This window comes from Solanum tuberosum, unplaced genomic scaffold (genome assembly GCF_000226075.1).
Source record: "Solanum tuberosum cultivar DM 1-3 516 R44 unplaced genomic scaffold, SolTub_3.0 scf00133, whole genome shotgun sequence".
Classification (NCBI taxonomy): Eukaryota; Viridiplantae; Streptophyta; class Magnoliopsida; order Solanales; family Solanaceae; genus Solanum; species Solanum tuberosum.
The window spans coordinates 1,228,584-1,249,428 of NW_006239056.1; the positions used below are offsets into that span (position 1 = coordinate 1,228,584).

General features: G+C 34.7%; 1 protein-coding gene across 1 annotated transcript in view; it reads right to left on the reverse strand.

Annotated features, from left to right (window-relative positions):
* The window catches only part of LOC102594342 (uncharacterized), a 20,047-nt gene extending 7,490 nt beyond the window's left edge, over positions 1-12,557 (reverse strand). The window contains exons 1-7 of the mRNA XM_006351109.2: positions 12,336-12,557; positions 11,423-11,815; positions 7,770-8,095; positions 7,583-7,675; positions 7,396-7,486; positions 5,133-5,226; positions 594-691 (exon numbers count right to left, since the gene is read on the reverse strand). Of these exons, the coding sequence (XP_006351171.1) occupies positions 594-691; positions 5,133-5,226; positions 7,396-7,486; positions 7,583-7,675; positions 7,770-8,095; positions 11,423-11,743 (1,023 nt within the window). The 5' untranslated portion in view covers positions 11,744-11,815; positions 12,336-12,557. The remainder of the gene's footprint in view (positions 1-593; positions 692-5,132; positions 5,227-7,395; positions 7,487-7,582; positions 7,676-7,769; positions 8,096-11,422; positions 11,816-12,335) is intronic.
* Positions 12,558-20,845: the final 8,288 nt, after the last annotated feature.

Consider the following 20,845-nt stretch of genomic DNA (forward strand, 5'->3'; position numbering starts at 1 on the left):
TGACCTTTCTGAAGGGTTGCAACTTTTCCAAATAGTTATAACATTTCCGATAAGGCATAATAAACATTTGTTCACACTACCCTTTGTTGTCTATAAATAGAGGGATTTCCTCTCATTTTAAAACAACAAAAATTCTGAACCTATTCTTCTTCTTTTTCATAATTAAATATTTGTGTACTTTGCTTATGTTGAGTGGCTCACTGACACCATTGCTTATGTTACAAATCCTGGTATATAGTTTTACAGTCATTAATTTATGCTTATGTTATTAAGGATAAATGATAAGATGTAATAATTTTCATTTTCCTTTACATTATTAATGTTTGTTACTACGTAATCTTGTATGTAAGATAATATAATGTTTTAGTTTTTAATGACTGATAGGTTTTAAGTATTATTTTATAAATTCTATAAGGAAATTCCCGCGCGAAGCTCGGGTAATTTTACTAGTTTGATTAATAAATCTGGAACAGTCTAACCATATCATGCTAAGAATATGTATCATTAACGGGTCCACTAAGAAATAGTAATCAAATTACGATTATTTAAATTAAAGAATTAAAGAGATATATGAAGCAGCACTGACTTGCTACCTCTTCTAATATCTTGGACCAGAGGGATTTTTTTTCCAAATTTTTGACATGTTTCCTTTGACTTTTCAACTCTGCCTTTAAAATTGCAATGGTATCTCCTACACAAACAAAAAGAAAAAGAAAAAGATCAAAAAACATACAAGAACAGCGGAGAAAAAACTCACAGATGCTAGTCTCTATAAAACCTAACATCATTCTTGATCTGTCGCTTAAATTAACCTTCCATAATCAACATGTGTAAAATCATTTTCTTAGGTAGTTGCATGAAAAAAATTAATTTTGTGAAGCACAAAGTAAACACTGATTAAGGAGTATCATTAAAGCAATCAAGTAATGAGCTTTCATCCTCATAACCAGATTTATATCACCCAGACAATATAGTTCCTATATTAAATGAGTGGTCAGAAAAGGAAAAGATTCTGAAAGGGGGTGAGCTTTAAAACTACGCATTACTCATGAAGTCTATGTCTAAATCCATGTCAGTTTATTCATTATTGTAAAAAGAACTAAAAACAGAAGGATCGAAAACTATGGTTCACTAAACCTGAAAGTATACAGAATAAGGAGTATGTAAGCATCTACAACCAAATACATGAAAAAGAATGAATTGATTAGCTATGTTGCTCGGACTTTTCAAAAATGCTGCCGGATGTGTGTTGAATCCTCCAAAAGTACTGCACTTTTGGAAGTTCAGATACGGGTGCAACACCATTTTTGGAGAGTCCAAGCAACATAGCGGATCAGTACAAACTCCCTACACCTGGTTGAGGTTTCCCTGGTTGTCACCACCTAAACTTCTGCGCTATGATTGAACAGAAAACAGCAAATTAAACCAGTTAACACAACTACTGCAAGCTGACTGCTTTACTATCACCTATAGTCCATTCTACACCTTTCCCTCATTCCCAAGGGAAAAATACGGAAAAAGTTCTATAAAGCTTTCTTTTGGGTAGTATCTTGAACAGTTTTGTCAAAGGCGCACTTAAGCCCTGAAGAGAGGCTCAAAACATGTTGAGCGCTTCGCCTCGCTTTATGTGCGCTTCAGTGTCATCATCAAGGTTTTAAGACATACTTTTCCTTGCCAACAAGCCCCTTTTGAAGAGGTGACACTAAACAATTGAAATTTCACTTTATAAAAAAAAAAAATATTTTCTTTGTTCATATATTTGTCATTCATGTTTATAATTATTAGGCTTAGACTAAACATTTATTTTTATTTTTTTTCCTTTGTGCCTTTTTATTAAAGCCCACGTTTTATTTGCGCTTAAAGCCCCAACAGACCTTAGAGCTTTTTGGCGCTTTTCACCTTTGATAACGTTGATGTCTGATCCTGAATAATGTCATAATACTTTTAAGCTTGTTTGGAGGTCTCTAACTAGACCCATGAATGAGAATAATACCGTGGAAAGGTATGCAAATATTAACTAGTGTTTGGAAAGTGTATGAACATCATAGCATAAATGGCTAAAAGTGTCGAAGTTGGAAAATGGAACAAGGTTCCACTACCAGGTAGGTTCGTGCCCAAAGAGCTATGGCAAGGTTTGGGAGGGAGAATGAGGCAAGCCACAGTGGATTTACGCTCCAAGACACGTTCGTTGCAAGAGAAGCTAAGCCAGGACAAGCTACACCCGATAAGTTTGCACCAGAAAAAAGCCTGATAGCCAAAGGAAAAGACTCGGCGATGGGCTCACATCCAAGCCCCACTGCGAGAGGCTTGGTCTCTATATATACCCAAGATCATGAATTTTTTTCCATTTTCAAATTTTAACATTTGGCTATGTGTTAGGAGAACTAGAGGGGTGGGGCTTGGCCAAGGTTTCACTTGGGATATCCAAGGTGAGATTGTTAATTGTGTTAAATAAAGTAGATTAACGCTAATACCATTCAAGCATTCAAGAACTCAAAAAGGAAATTGCGTAGGTTTTGCAACCAAAGGTAATTTCTACCACTTGAAACTTATTTAATGAATACAAAGTAGGTGTTTAAATGCTATTTATACGTGTAGAAAGTGGTAGGATAAAGGTATTAAAAGAGACCCTAGGTTCCTATTAATGTTGGTTATTGGGGAAGACACTAAGTAGTGACCTTGTCTATCTTTTTTTTTAGAATGGCAACAGTTAATCTATATATCCACACACCACAGGTATACTACATCAAAATATGTAGTCCCCCTTCAAAAGTATTACAACTTACAACTTGAGCATCTATCTGTTGTTCCTTGAATAGTCTAAAATGTCAAAAATATCTTCTGTTTGACCTATTAATTTTTGTTTTACACCAAAAATAAAACAGAACTAAACAATTCATTTTAAACTCCTGCAAGTTGCTCTGCTTGTCTTCAAAACATCTCCTATTCCTTTCTTTCCACATTGTCCATGATAAGCATGCAGGGACAATCTTCCATCTTCCTTCCTTTTTGGTTGCATTGTCATCCTTGTTTCAGCAGTTTAGCAATCTTTTTATGTTCCCTGGCCTCACCCACTTAGTCCTCCACAAATAAATGGGTATCTTGCGCAACTGGTCTGTCCAAACTTCATACAGTATCTTTGTAATATCCCCCGTTAGCTTTGTTTCCCAGAGACACACTACATCAGCTTTCCATGTCTATTTAAATACATGTTGGGTTACAAAATGACTCCAATAGTCTATTGAATGCCAAGGATGGATGGATTTTAATAGGGTGATTAAGCACCTTCGGTAGTATTTTGGGCTTGGTAGTCAAAGTTTAAGCCCTAAATAGACTATGTTGAGTTTAAATGAACTACTCTTGAAACAAATTGGATTTAAATGAAAAGTATGCCTTGGCACCTTGATGACGACATTGAAGCACATTATGCGAGGCGAAGCACACAACACATTTTGAGCCTCATTTTACGGCTTAAGCGTGCCTTTGACAACGCTATCATTAGTACAACACTATGATAATACGCCTGAGCAACTAAGGCTATAAAACTTGTCGCTAGGGTGTATACCTATGGTTATGGAATGTATGTCGATGCAGATATAGTACTCTCAGCTATGTTGCTCAAACTCAGGTGCGGGTGTCCAATATGGGTGTGGATCTAGAGGTTGGATCCTTCATGATCTAAATTTAAGATTTGATGGTACAGATACGGGTTCATAAATTCAGCTAAAAAAATTCAAAAATCTAAAAATGGAGTTATATGTCTAAATTACGAGACATTATGAGCAAAACTTACCAAGTATTTCGAGGAGAAAATATTGATCAAGAGGAGAATCCTATAGGGAAAAAGATTGACAGAACTTTCTATATACAAGCTATTCAATTTTCTTCAATTTCACCAGACTTTTGTTTTGATCCATCTATTTTGGTTAAAGTACCCAAAATCAGTTAAGCATCCGCTATGGATCCGACACCCATGTCGTCAACACAGGTGCAGTCGAAAGTGAAGAATCCGAGTAACTTAGACTCTTGCTAGATGCATAAACTTGAATGTTTATGATTTGAAGCTTATAAGCTAATGTTGACTTTGAAATGTTTTTTTTTACAAAGGTAACATTTTATAAATCAACCATTAGCAAACATGCTAGAATCCAAAAAATTACATCACAATTCACTGCCTACATCCAAATGTGTAGGACCAAAAAACAAAAATAAACTATCTCTAGATCCGACTTCTTCTTACAAGGATCTTAATATGTCTATAATAGTCAATGGATCATCTATATACTCAGAACTACACCAATAGCAAAAAGTGATAATACAGTTCATTTTGATCTTATGCAAAGGACTACTCTTGCTCTCAAAACATCTAGAGTTCCATATGGTCCACCATATTATTGCTGGGACAATTTTTCATCTGTTCTTGTTTGTGTTGCCACTGCCCTCCATATTCCAGCTTACTAGAGCCTGCCCTGCTCTTTCAGGCATAGTCCATCTAATACCCTGAAGCTAAATAGATTCCATAGTTGGCCAACCACTTTACAGTGTAGAAACAAATGGTAGTTTGCCTCTGCATGTTGATCACAAAGTAACATCTTGGACACATGTGAATTCCCCTCTCATGTTATATGACATTTTCTCAGCATGTGTCCAACTTGTATAGATTTTAAGTAAACAAATGGTTGCTTATCTTATTTTGAAATGACATTTTCTCTCTAAAGTAGATTTACTTAAATCTATACAACTTAAGAGTACAAAAGTTGATGAATAGATGGAAGTGTGAGATTTTCTTTTGATACTCCTTCAGATAGATGTTGATACTTAAAAGGGAAATTATGGGAGAGATTATTCAAACGACTTATAAATGCAAGTCCGTTGCTTCCCTTGATCTTCAAGATTTTCCCAACTGAACAATCACTAAACATTGTTGCCATAATAAATGAAACCAATAAACACAAATGCATTGATGCTCTGTCAAGGCACCACAACATGAAAAAACTTCCATGTTCATAAACCATATAATATGATGAACACACTGGAGCAACTTAAGTTCAAATTTCATCTACGGGAAATTTGAGCTTCAAGCTGCTTTAAAGTATCACAAATAACAAAACATAACTGTTGTTATGGAATACCTCTCTGAGTAGCATTTGAAGTATCCTCTTCTTGAACTTTACGCCGATAATCTTGCTCAAATCTGTCTAAAGCATGGAATTCATGGTACAGTTCCTGCATAAAGCAGACTAATTATCCTTTCTAGAACCTGAGCCAGATAAATTTTTAGGAAAAAGCAGAATGCAAGTTGATGTCCTCAATTACAGAAAGGGAACTAATAAGCAAATTCCGGCTGTTTCTTTGTGATAACCACAGAGCTCTTTAGTGTGGTTAGTACTGATATTGGGTCGTCTATAAAGAATCCATACTAACCAACCTCCCACAAGTATGGCTCTAAAAAAGTTCTGTTAAATGTTAGGCCTGAATTCTTACCAAACACACAAATGCAAGCACAAGATATTTCCAAGGGATCTTTTCTTCAAGGCACCCAAAAGTGCAATTCTCGTTGTAAAGATTTCACTTAGAGTAAACTAAATGCAAAGTTCATTGCTCCAAATGAACCAATTCATCATGAATATCATTCCAGATTTTTAGTAAAACAAATACGGATGATGTGATGCAACCTTGAAGGTAAGAGAACTTTAATGCTGATGCGACCTTGAAGGTAAGAGAACTTTAATGCTGTTTGCTGGAGTATTATGATGCTCTATTAGTAGTCAGGGAAAGATTTTAAGATCCTATGAAGCTGTAATGAGCTTGCCATCATTATCCCCTGACATGAGAATGCCATGGCAAGAGAGAATATACGGATAATCTTTTGGATGGGGATGAAGAAATAGAAAAGCAAAAAAGTTCTTGAGTCTTGCCTTGTAGATGACTTAGGTCGTTTTGATCGTCAAGCAGGATCAATATTTGCATCAATATATAGTGAATTTCTAGGGAATGTACACTCCAAATGACCAGAAGATTTTGAACCCAGGAGATCCTTTATGGCTTTCCAAATTCCTATCTAGGACAATAGCATTCAGGTGCAGTAGGGAACATCACTGCTGGGAAGAACGGAAAGAACTTTATTCCAAAAACTGTGTATCACTAAACCACATGCAAGGGTGAAGGGACGAGAGTGATCCTAAATCTATCATGAATGGAGCTCAGATGTGGCAGCAACAACTCCAAATCGGGAAAAAAGAAGGTTATATGGACCAACCTCCTGGTTTTGTTGTTTGGAGGGAGGAAGGGTGATTAGAAAGAATGTGTTTAAATTAATCAAGTAAGAATGGGCTCCTATTTTGTCAGCTTTTGGGACTAGAGGGGTCTTTAGTCTCCAAACAACAATCAAAGAGGCTAATCGAGATCCTAACTATAAGTAAAGGGGGGATCCAATCTAATATGTCTATTTGGATGGTTCCTTTATGGGTTCTCTCGGGCTTGGTTTAAACGCTTCAGCCAAGTAGTCCAGGAGTTGGGATAGAATGGCCAAGTCAGATCATTATGTCTTCTCTCCACATTCTATACATGATATTCCTATCTATCAGCTTGTATATGTTGACGATATAGTCATTCCTTATGAAGCAAGTTATCCATTAATAATGCATCAAGAAGGTATTGCAATTTTCAATTTGTTTTCGAGCCAAAGCATCACTTCGTGGTCAACTTTTCAATCAATAAAAAGCCAAAATAAAATTAATATGGATTGATTCAATTTGTTTTTTTTTTTTTTTTTGAGAAAATAAATTGATTCAATTTGTTATCGAGCCGAAGTCTTGTAGAGACCCTTCACCTTTCGCAATTTCACCCATCGAACTATCTGAACTCAGCCAACATCCCTCTTTGTCAAATTTCAATTAGATTTGGCTGGAAGTCATGCGCCTCTCATGTGCTTCCATCTCCCAAAAGAGAAAGCGCAAATGAAATCACCTCCCTGGCGGCAAATATTTTCTCCTTGCTTTGCACAAGACAATATTTCCCACTAATTACTATGAATGTGATAATTAGATACTGTGAATCCACGTTGTAGGCCACCAAGATAAATTACCTTCTATGATTTCACACGGTCTTCTTACGATTTTCAGAGAACAGCTGATGACACAGCAGTGACAGTGCTAGTTACATTTAGTTCCATTTGTAGTCACAGCAGCCTACTTTGACAGAGCATCAATAACTAGTGTGCTTTTCTAACAGTCCTAATTTTGCATGACCTCTTCAATCATGGACAACACAAGATCCTAATTTCTTCTCCACTAGTTTTTGAAACCAAACTAAAGGATCAAACGATGGTAAGATAACGGAATAAACACAGCAATGGGAGATCAAAAGATGAATGAATAATGAGATAAAACTCACAGCTGTATACTGAACCAAGATCATCAACTGCACCATTACAGCCTCTGCTTCTTCTTTCAAGTTTTTATGAGATGTCAGTTCAGATTCCAGCCTAAATATAATGAAATGTATTATAAATGACGTGATCACTCATTGCGGTGTACTAATGACAAGCAAGAAATAACACATAAAAGCTTATAACAGTTACTTTTCGAAGTAACGTTCCAAGTTGTGCCATTGAGGATCTTTACAGCGATTTCCAAAACGAACCACTTCACCAGAGAATATTTTCAGTTCATCCCTGCCATATTACAGAATATTAGAAATTCACTCTGGCAGACAAAACTTAAAAGTAACACCTTATACGACAATAGGCTATCTCAGAATCTTAGCACCTCTTGTCTGCTGCAGCAATTCTCAAGAGTTCATCCATATCCTTTGCTATCAGGAGCTGCACACCTTCTGAAGGAAGCACCACCTTCTTCAAATGTTGCACATTTTCTTCTGAAAGAGAATGCATAAGATTGGCAGCCTTGACAATGGTGTTTGCAACTTCAAATGCCAAAATTGCAATTTTATTTCCCTTGGTTGCCATGTTTGACACAAAACCGCTACTTAAGTTTAAATTTGTCATGCTGCTACCCAGTGTGTCCAACACATTTACAGCCTTCCCAAGCCCCGCCGTACCTGCTCTTCCCAACAGTGAACTCATTTCGGAAACCTGTCTAGCAAATAATAGATAAATTCCAATTAGAATGCCGAATTTAAGGGTGTTCACGGTTCAGTTTGATTCTATTTTTACCTTAAAGAAACAGTTGTGTCAGTTTGCTAAATAACTAAACCAAACCAAATAAAGTCTGTATTTTTGTTTCGATTTTGTCGGTTTATTTGGTTTTTTCCTTTTTCTCACACGACACATATTCAATCTCCTAGAGTCAAAGGAGAAAATTCTCATATGTCGATATATGATTAGCAAGAATCAAACAAATAGATAAACCTATTATCAGTTCAAACAACTGTGAGCAATGTCATCTTGGGAAATGACAATTTTCACATTCATAAATCAAACAATCACTTTATATCCATATATGCTTTCACACTAACTTTACCTTAATGATTAAAACAACAAATAAATCACTTCTCCTAGAGAACTTCAACATAGAAGAATACAAAACTCGAAGCAAGTACCTTGAAAATGTCCATACTCCATGCATCTTTTTTAGGGGTAAAAATACAGAAGGTTGTTTTTAAAAAAGTTCTCTATAAGAATAAATAGTTATGTTCGTAGGAGGTTATAAACTGACAAATACATATATATGTATATACAGAGAGAGAGAGAGAGAGAGAGAGAGAGAGAGAGGGGGGGGGGGGAGAGAGAGAGAGAGAGAGAGAGAGAGAGGGGAGGGAGGGAGGGAGCGAGGGGGAGAGAGAGAGAGAGAGAGAGAGAGAGGGGGGGGGGGGAGAGAGAGAGAGAGAGAGAGGGGAGAGAGAGAGAGAGAGAGAGAGAGGGGAGAGAGAGAGAGAGAGAGAGAGGGGAGAGAGAGAGAGAGAGAGAGGGGAGAGAGAGAGAGAGAGAGAGGGGAGGGAGGGAGGGAGAGAGGGGGAGAGAGAGAGAGAGAGAGAGGGGAGAGAGAGAGAGAGAGAGAGAGAGAGGGGAGGGAGGGAGGGAGAGAGGGGGAGAGAGAGAGAGAGAGAGAGGGGGGGGGGGGAGAGAGAGAGAGAGAGAGAGGGGAGAGAGAGAGAGAGAGAGAGGGGAGAGAGAGAGAGAGAGAGAGAGGGGAGAGAGAGAGAGAGAGAGAGGGGAGGGAGGGGGGGAGAGGGGGGGAGAGAGAGAGAGAGAGAGAGAGAGGGGAGAGAGAGAGAGAGAGAGAGAGAGAGGGGAGAGAGAGAGAGAGAGAGAGAGGGGAGAGAGAGAGAGAGAGAGAGGGGAGAGAGAGAGAGAGAGAGAGGGGAGAGAGAGAGAGAGAGAGAGAGGGGAGGGAGGGAGGGAGCGAGGGGGAGAGAGAGAGAGAGAGAGAGAGAGAGAGAGAGAGAGGGGAGGGAGGGAGGGAGAGAGGGGGAGAGAGAGAGAGAGAGAGAGAGATGGAGTTTCTTTTGGTTAGACTTTTTATAAATATTAAACAGAATCATATTGATGGTTTTTCCAAATTTAAAACCGAATAAACCAAAGTCAAAGAACATGCAGATTTTTTACGTGGCTTTAGTTTGATTTACTGTTGCAAAATGGATGAAAATCAAGTATCCATCCAACCCACCCAATTAAAAATGGTTTGGATAGTTGACTTTCTAAAACGGATGAGATATGATAATGTCTATATTACCCACTAAAGACGGATACTTGAGGGATAAATAATGGGTTTTACAATTCCCAGTCCCTTCCAAACCCATATTACCCACTATTGCTTTCTACATCAATTGGCAAAGGTAAAGGAGGACCGACTATTGCTTTCTAGATCATTAAGGCTATTGATCTTTTGTTACACATTTTTTCTTATTAATGTTAAAGGAAAGATTAAGAAACATGGTTTTATATTTCAATTATGAAGTTCAGAATGTAAGATGTGGGATTCATTATTACAATAGAGAAGTTAAAACAGTACTATTAAAAGTTTTGACACAGAACAAATAAATGAAGTAGTATTTTTCTTTTCTCCCGTAATCTGTAGCTTTAAATGTTTTATTTCCTTTCTGCACGTCCGTCATTTCTTTTGTACTTCTTATTCATAATCTTTCAATCTGATCAAGCACATTGTTAAAAAACTTAAAACAACAATTTATATCCCAACTTACACGTGTATGCAAAGTTAAATTTTGATCCTCCATTTTACTTTCTATATGGTTATATTTTGAACATATTTAAATATTTCTTTTAGATGTACCGTTGATATTTAATTTTTAACTCATTTTCAATTAATTACATTTATTGAGTAATTGAAGAAAATGCTTTCAATTAGTTAGCACATCTTATTTTGATTTGCTTTAAAAGGAAAGGAAAAATTTGGCAGAAGAAAAAAAAAAGAAACAAGACAAAAGAAAGGCAAAACCGAAAGGCCTTTTCACAGCCAAGTGTTATTCACCAAAGTTCACATTTTGTCATCTTATAAAATAAACCTTCAGCAGCACATGCTCTCTTAGAAGTGTTTACAAATTTACTTTTGCTTCTGAATGTCATCGACTAAATCAGATTTAAAAACATCAGCTAATACAACGTTTTATTTTCTAAGATGTTATCTAATGCATCTGTCAAAGTTTATCATTTGTTATCTCTCATTTTAAATTACACCAGATTCTTTTGTACTTCTTTTACTTGGTATATTTTTTAAAATAGTACTCAAGTAGATGGTTTTCTAATGAGTTGTTGTGGGGAGCTTAGGCAGGTTATCTAAGTGGAGAGTTCTTTTTCTTTCAGAAGCCGTGAATAATATCCGTCGTTCAACCCATTTTTCATACATATTAAATATTGGCAGGGCGGATAATTTATCTGTTTTTGTCTAATCCATCTTCAACCCACCCATATCCAATCCGTCCCGCCCATTTGCCAACACTAGTTTGGTTTACAGTTAGATTCGGTTTCCGATTTTTCTTGAAACACCTCTGCATGGACAATCTGACTCATGCAATATCAGCATTCTGATAAAGAGAAGTGAATATTTCAGGGGGTTATATATTACATCCTTCAGTTATATGAGAGGATGATAAAAGATGAGACTAAAATGGCCAAGTAGCTAGTCACAACCACACTGGGTTATATAAGTTACAAATAACATACTCTAAAAACCAAACACTACGGAGACGAAAGCTTCTTTAGTTCCTCCATTCGTTTTCTTCTTCTATAGTTTCACATTTGGTTTATTATGTTGCAGAATAATCTCACATTAGCATAAGTAGATACACCCCTCACATTTGCTTATCGCAATGGGGTCCATTTATCTTTATAAACTCCTATATTGGAAATTTTCAAATAATTACAAGCAACAATAAGGAAAAAGACAAATGCACTAGGTCATAGCCAAAGGACATAACATAGCATATGAAACTGACCACTCACCTTTGCAATTGCAACTTGCTTTGACCTTGCTGATCTGGATTTGTTAGATAAAACCCTGGACAATATTGGAATTCCATCATCAACATCATCCATAGGAATCCCAAGAGAAATATCATTCATCTCCGGATAAGATAATGCTGGTTCAGTTAGTTGCTGGCTTTCCCCAGCAGGGGATTGCATAGGATCACTGCTTAGTTGTATGGGCAATCCACGTGACTGATAAACCGTTCCAGCACCATAATTAAGATGACCATTCACATGTGGAATGCCACGATCTGTTGTGCTATCAGCGGTAGCCCTTCTAGAGCAAAGACCACCCATCTTCTGGATAATGACCTTCCACCTATTTCAATCTCAAGCTTCACTCTGTGAAACCTCCTTCACAACCTACCTCTGCAGAATGCTAAAACTGTCAAAGCTTCTCTTGAAAACCACTCACATGTACTGTTCAAATATACTAATCACACCGACGTCTTAACCCAAACAAATAATTCATGGTACCAACTATAATAACAACTGTTACCTAAGTCAATTAAACTCAAATCACAGACCACATCATTAGAACACTTATCCCCAAATATTCAAAAAGAAAAAAACACCTTTTTATCTCAAAAAACTTGTAAAGAAGCAATTATCAAATTGAACTCCAAACTCCAAAGTAAAACACATAGATAATGATAACACAATAAAATCAAAAAAAAACTTGGAATTAGTATGTCAATTATCACCAAATGCCCCATTATAAACAGCACCCATATAAAAAATAAAATGCACTAAACATCCCACATTCAAGCAAGGTCCGGGAAATGGCTGCACCCCTAAAGAGGGTGCTGTTGGCAGCAGGTTCAAATCCCAATTGAGTCAATCAAACTAAAACACAAACAATCACATATAAAGGGAAAAAAACGCTTACCCAACAAGAGAAAACTAGTAAAGATGAAAGCTTGGGATTCTGCAACTCTTTTTCTTTAACACAAAAACAAGAAAGAGGGATTTTGGCTTAATGGGTGTTTTGTTTTAGCATTTTTGGAGCGTATGAAGCGGTGCACGGTGAGGAGTAAACGGGGGGAAGACCGAAGTCAGTCAGAGCGCAAAGAGAGTGTTCTTTAGTGCTGAAAAATACTAATATGACAAGACAATTCTTCTGGCTCGTCAAATTTCAAAGTTAAAAACAAAAAACTACTCCAGGTCCTATACGCCACCGTGTTTTTTCTATAAATTCATTAAAAAAAAATTGCATTAATGGTCAAAAGAAAATTAATGTAATTAGATTAGTTTGACCATTACACTACTTTTATTTAATGAGAGAAAAGAGTCAAGTTTTCCAATTAAAAAAGTGGAGTTTTTAAATTTTAAATATCAATAAAAGTAATTCTATTATATTATTGAAGGAGGTTTAATGTTGTCCTTCCTTCGTTAACGTCATTAATTTTAAGGTTATTTCAAATAACAAATAACTCAAATAGAAAAAAAAAGTTATTGATTTATCGATAATGAGTTAATGATTTAGTAGTTTCGGTAACGATTTTGATTTTTTCTTAACGGATTAATTCGATAGAAGATTAATAATTAGATTTATACCATTTGAAATATAAAGTCATTGACTTAGAGTTTAGTTTCATATTTTTATTTCTGACTATCTCAAACTCTCGGTTATCCTACATTATCAGTGTGTTTGCTTTTGATCAAGATGCAATATGTCAACTCGTGTGCATGGTTTATTTGGTTTATTACTTTATTTCTAAGTGATTTTCAATGGATTTTTTTTTGTATCAAATCGATAACGATCAATAACTAATAAGTCAATATCTTAATGGTTCTATAACGGTTTATCATGTCTACAAATCGATAACTGATAAACTTTCAAACCGAACCGACCGATACGTGGCTCATGTTTTCATAAGGCCAATGAAAATCTCCATACTAAACGAAGAAAAGTGATAGATACATATACTTAATTTCCTTGAACTAGATTTTTCAAAACTTAAGGAAAAAGTCGAGAGAGTTTGGCTGAGATGATTAAAGCTTTTAAGAATCATGTTCTCACATTATGTGATGAGAAACATGCATTAGAGATAGAGAAAAAGGAACTTGTAGTTTCATTCACAAATGTTAAGGATCATGTTGAAGATACTCAAAAGAACAGAAGGATATTGATGTGCTAAGAAATAACAATACAATTGATACCAATTGTATAGACTTTATGTGTTCTTAATATATAATTAGTATATATAGATTTCTTATGCTATTATATTTATTTTTTTTGTAGGAATATTGTACGAGAATGTCAAAAAGATGTAAAAATATCAAAAGTTGAACAAATACAGACAAATGCTTATTATTTAGACCATATAACTAGAATGCAGGCCACATAAGTGGCATAGATACCACATAAAATGTTTAAGGACGAACGTGTGTTTTAGTAATGGATGATATAACGATCTTCGTAGCAATTTTGTAATTTTTTAAAACATTTTCCTTATTTTATGCATTCTCATAGATTTTAATTAGTGTGATATTTTGGTCTATGGGGATGTGTGGCACAGTTTCAGAGGTGGTTGGACAGATTTTGAAAGAATTTTTTAGTTTGGAAAGTTGATAAGTTTGACAAAAGTTGATATTTGAGGAAGATGAACTAGAAATAAAATTTTGACACTTCTACAAGTCTAGACGGTGATATTTTTGACTTGGATGGATGGTTTGGACGAGATTTGAGTTAAATTGAAGGATAAATTTGATCACAATCAACTTTTGGTCTAGACGGCCTTATATAGTTGATTTGATGATTTCAACATGTTCAAAACATGTTTTATAATCGATTTACTTATTTGATTTGTGTATGAGAAGTGTCGAATGGATTTCGGACATTTGAGTTGGATCCTAGTTGAATTTAAAGTTATAAGGGTTGACCTCGGTCTAATATTTGACTAAATAAGCTCAAATCCATGCTCTGAAAAGTTCCAAGATATCCATATTGTGATCTTAGACTTAATCACAAATTCTGATTTAATTCAATGAATTTCGGATGAATTTTGAATATTTCGGGTGTTTTAGCCTTATTTAAGCATAAAAATATGATGACTTACAATTCTTTTTTAACTTTACGATAAAAAAAGAAATTATTTAAAAACTTTCAAATTTTTTAGCATGAATTATAGGACTGATCTGAAAAAAATTGATATAATTTTGATAAATTGAGACTGTGTTTTTATAGCAAAGCAGAATTCTTTAACGAGCAAAAATAATATAACATAATTTTTTAATGAGCAAAAATAATGTATGACCAGGAAAACAAGCATAAAAAATAAAATTGAGTTTTGATTGAACACAAATTTCTGCAACATTATTTAGGACTCATAGAAAAAGAATTAGTAGTACATTTCAAGGTCGTATGAGGAAATTATAGTTATTTTAGTGAGAATTAAATAGTTGCTGCAAAAAGGTGTTGGTTAAAAACATTTAGCAACCAATTTTTTAACGTTAGCGATGAAAAATATCTTTTTGCGATTAGATTTTTTTTAATGCATCAACAATGTATTAAATCTTAAATTGTGTTTATGTGGTAGTTTGTGCATATTTAAAGTTCTTAAGCTCATGACAGAATATTTTTGTTGTATTCTTCTTGATTAAATGAAGGAATGTGTATATAATTCTTATTTTCGTATTTTTTTCATAATTTCTTTAGTTGGTTTTCTTTTTTATTCATAAGTTTATTGGAGAAAACTGGGAGGTTTCACCCTAAATCTAGCAATCGTATTTCTTCAATTTAGAAGTCGTTTTGAACTCTTTTTTTTTCGATAAGATTTCAGATTTCAGTTTCTTACCTTTTGTGTAATATGATTTTAAAGAAAATTATTATTTTTTCTATAAGGATCAGGATTGACTTTTTAAGTCCAAGATAGAAGTATATCAATACAGGTATCTACAAACTCATTTTCTTATTTAGATTATATATTTGACCTGATTGAGATTGTCTAAAAGCTCTACAGAAGGGAAAGACCATTATTTAACTTTTTGGACTTCATTTAAGCTAAGGCAAGTCCCATATAAATTAGATGGCAAGCTTTTATGTGGAACTTAATTGATGCCATGTTATGGATAATTAAAACTTTATTTTGAATCTGTTGAGTTATATCCAACCCCCTTCGTTGAAAAATTATATTGTATATATATGATTGATTTATTGATTTATGTTTATCTACTTAATGATGAACCCTCTAAGCATAAGCCAAAGGCATGGTTCAGTGGTAAAGTGGGTTCACGATTTTGTCAAATATAATCTCCTCGACTTTGTGGGTTCAAATCTGTGTAGCAAAAAATAAATTAACTTCCTATATTTTATTGTTCGTGTTGACGTAGTATTTAAGCTGATCGATATAAATTTTGCCTCCGTCACTGATTATGTGAGCTGGTTTTTTGGTGATAACATTGGTAAAAATACGTGTGTTGCTCACTGATATATACTAAAACAATTGATATTTGAAAGATAGCATACGAAATGCTTCTTTGATTATTCTTTCTCTGTCCTAATTGCATTGTTAATTACTACTTTGAGATTTATATGACTGTTAGTGCTGATGATTGAATTTGATATATTTTTGCATTGCATTTAATGTACTTGAACATGAACATTGAGGAGGTAAAAAGATAAATCTCTATAAATTATCATATCAGATATTGCGAATTAAAAAAATTACCCGTAAAACTTGGTGAAAGTAAAGCAAATCATTAAATACCTCTGCTCATAAAAGAGGTATTCTTTATGTTAGTGAAAAATTACAATATAATAAAATTGGAAGATTACAATTGAAAATAAAATGAAGAAAACAAATCTCTTCAGACTGAGGCGCAGATATCTCGCTTTCTTTAAGGAGAATCAAGCCCACTGCAGCAAATGTTTTTCACCGGTCCAGCAGTAGTCCTTCTTGACTTGTCCCCTCGAGGATACAACAACCTAATCACAATATATAACTCAACAACTCTGGACAAGAGTTGAGTCCAAAGCTCCACAAAAAGAACACGCCCTTCAACTAATAAGAACTCTCTTTTGACAAATTTTATGCACTCTATATTTTTCTTGTGTATTGTGTTGTCCCAAACCAAATGAAGACCACCACTATTTATAGTAGAAGAAGTCTTCCTAGCAATGAATAAGAAGATAATGGGGTAGTAAATACTGAAGATAATGGCCTTAGGAGTTACATAGGTTATAAGAGTGAATAAGTAAATGAGATGAAAAGCTAAAAGCCACGAACGGCTTAGACCTTAGATGCTGCACCAAAAGTTTGTAACATATGCACTTACTGCCAATGGAGTAATGCAATATAGGATGTAGCAATCATGACATTTCAACGGTTGCAAACTGAAAAGTCACTAAAGATTGGCAGCAACGGCAACACTAAGCTTTAGCAAATTAATATACAAAATATTAATATTAAAATGCTAACAACCTAACAATCTCCCACTCATTTTAATATTAGATAAGAGAATATATCAACCGAAGGAAGACTACTATGCATAATGAAGATGTGCTTTGCATTGAACCTTCACTTAGTGAAATAATAATTTTTACTCCAGAGTCGTAGTGGTCTCAGACTTGAACTATGACTGCTTAAGGAAAATAAAATATCACTGCTCACACATAATAATCAAGGTGTTGACATGAGCTTTAAAAGCCATCACGTTATGGCCATGTGCTATCCCAGTTTCATGAGTGCTTTTGAGAATAAGCCAATTCTCATAGGAAGCGACCTACTTCCACACTCACATAGGTGAAATCTGTCGAGAGTGCTCCTGTAAGCTTAACACTCCACCCATACGGGCCTACATATATTTCATTAAGAGTTTTATCAACTCAACCTTCACAAACTACAGGAAACAGTGATGCACTCACATCATAGAAAAATAGTGCATTTTTTCACAACAAGTCATCATATGATTAGTTTTTCCCTTTGAACCTGGTTATAGGATCTCTAATTCCCAGGTTGGGTTTCCTCATATATGACTCAAGGATTTATAGGCTTCAATCAGGGGCGGATTTACGTTAAACCATGGGGGTTCATCCGAACCCCCTTTGTCAAAAAATTACACTATATATATAAAGATTAAAATATTAATTTACGTGTATATATATACTATTGAACCCCCTGAACATATACCAAAGGCGTAGCTCAGTGGCGTTGGGGGTTCAGGAATTTGCTCTTTTGCATGCGAGGTCGCGTGTTCGAATCCGGGCAAAGGCATTTTTTTATCAGCTTATATTTTAGACGTTTTAATTTTTTTTAAAAATAATAATGCAATCAGAAAACGATGATTAGTTCCAAAAATTTAAACCGCTGATTGGGAATTTAGGATTTATTATTTTAACCCCTAATTACAAAGTCAAATATTAAAAAACCCTTTTCTTCTTGATTCGATTCGTTTAATCTGACCCGTTTATTTGTGGATATTATTTACGTGATTAATTTTTTTGAACCCCCTTGATGAAAATCCTCCCTCCGCCACTGGCTTCAATCCCACTCCCCTCGATGTGCTCCAGACCTTTTCTCTCGTTAAGGCCTTAGTAAGAGGATCTGCAAAATTGTCACAAGATTTGACATAATCAACATTAATGGTACCATTTGTCAAATATGATCTTACCGTTGTAATAACGATTTTGAACTCTACCAATCGCAGCAGTGCTATCACAATGAATTAAAATAGGAGGAATTGGTTTTCAAAATAAGGAATTTGAAACAATAAATCTCTTAACTAATTCGCTTCCTCACTAGCTAAAGCTAAAGCAATTAGTTCAGCCTCCATGGTAGAGTTAGTATAGTTTGCTTTTTTGATCTCCAACAAATAGCACCACCACCCAAAGTAAAGACATAACCAGTGGTAGAACAGGAATCACCTGATAAAGTGTTCCAATCTGCATCACAAAAGCCTTCAAGTACAGCAGGATATGTTTTATAGAACAAACCACAATTTTTCGTTCCAATTCAATATCTCATAACTCTTGTTACAGCATGCCAATATTCATTACCTGGCTTGCTTGTAAACCTGCCAAGTACTCCTACTACATATGCAATATCAGGCCTAGTACAATCAGTCACATATCTCAAACTTCCAATTATGCTAGCATATTCCTTTTGATTTATTACATCATTTTCACTTTCAACAGGAGTAGCAACATGCTTGCAATAAAGAAAGTTATATTTTTTCAAAATTTTCTCAACATAATGTGACTGGTCAAGGAAAATTCCATCACATGTTCTTGTTATTTTTATTCCAAGAATAAAATTTGCCTCACCAAGATCTTTCATATCAAAATGGCTTCTAAGAATATTCTTAACTTCATCAATAACATTCATGTTAGAGCCAAAGATCAATAAATCATCAACATATAGGCAAATAATCACATGTGAATTATTCCAAGACTTATGATATATGCACTTATCACACTCATTTATTTTAAAACCATTTTCAATCATGCAACAATCAAACTTTTCATGCCATTGCTTCGGTTCCTGTTTCAAGCCATATATGGATTTAGTAAGCTTACATACTTTGCTTTCTTGGCTTGCTTCAACAAAATACTCGGGTTGCTCCATATAAATTTCCTCATTTAAATCTCCATTTAAAAAAGCAGTTTTTACATCCATTTGATGAATTTGCAAATAAAAAAATTGCAGTCATAGCACTTAAAAGTCTTATTGGATGTAATTCTTGTTACCGGTGTAAAAGTATCAAAAAATTCTAGGCCTTCTAGTTGTTTTAAAACCTTTTGCAACTAGTCTAGCCTTATATTTATCAATAGATCCATCCGGTTCAACTTTTTCTTAAGACCCATTTGCAACCAATTATTTTACAACCCGGTGGTAAATCAACTAACTTCCAAGTTTTATTAGAAATCAGCGATTCCATTTCATCATTTACAACCTCTTTACAAAAAATGGAGTCATGTGAAGATAAAACTTCTTTTAAAGTTAGAGGGTCATCTCCAACATTAAACACATAAAAATCAGGACCAAAATCTTTTTCTACTCTAGCTCTTTTACTTCTTCTTAACTCAAAATCATCAATTTCTTTATTTTCAAAGTAGAAGTAGAAGAACTAGGTAGTGTACAAAATATTTTGTTCTAATCTTTTGACCCCACTATTTTTAGTAATCAAAAGGGAATTTATTTTCTATGAAAAATAAGCATCACCTGATTCAATTATATCATTATCTTCAAGATTAAAAAATCTATAGGCAGTACTATTTGAAGCATAACCAAGAAAACCACAAGTAGTAACTTACTTACCCAACTTTGTAATCTTGGGATCCATTAGCCTCACAAAGGCTAGACAACCCCAAACTCTTAGATATCCCAAACTTGGCTTGTAACCTTTCAACAATTCAAAATGTGTCAATTTTGACTTTTTATGAGGCACATGATTCAACACATAACAAGCAGTTAAAATAGCTTCACCCCAAAAATTTAGAGGTGCATGTGACTCAATAAGCATGACATTAGTCAAATCAATCAAAGTTCTATTTTTCTTTTCCGCTACTCCATTAGATGAAGGAGAATAAGGAGGAGTAGTTTCATGAATTATTCCCAAAGATTAAACTCATTTGACTCATATTCATGGCCTCTATCACTTCTAATTATTTTTATTTTTCCTCCAAACTGATTTTCAACATCATAGAGATAAGTTTTAAAATTTTCAAAAGCATCACTTTTATTTTTCATGAAGTAAACATATGTAAACTTAGAAAAATCATCAATGAAAGTGATAAAGTACCTATTACCTCCACGAGTTAAAATTCCACCAAGTTCACAAATATCAGTATGAACTAATTCTAACAAATCAATTTTTTTAACTTGAAAATGAGGCCTTTTAGTGATTTTGGCTTTACTACAATCCTCACACTTTTCAAAATTCTTTTTAACCATTGAGATTAATCCTAAACTACTCATGATTCCAACATAACGATCATTAATATGACACAAACGAGCATGCCAAAAATTGGTAGAAGAAAGCATATAAACAGAAGTAGAGGTTTTATTCATTTCAACATTCAATTTGAATATCCCATCACAAGCATACCCCTTTCCCACAAAAATATCCTTCTTCTCAATTACATATTGATCAGATTCAATAATTTGTTTAAAACCTGCTTTGTTAAGAAGAAAACTAGACATTAATTATTTTTCTCATGGAAGGAGTATACAGTACATCTTTCAAAGTTAATACCCTTCCAGAAGTAAAACACAATTCGACATCTCCCGTTCCAAGAACTTGAGTTGTCTGAGAATCACCAAGCATGATGGTTTTGGGCTCCTCAAAATGAGTATATTTCTTAAACCAGTCTTTGTCATAACAGACATGACGGTTTGCACCAGAATCAGCCCACCATCCATCAACACTCTCAACCATGTTTATGTCGGTAATCAC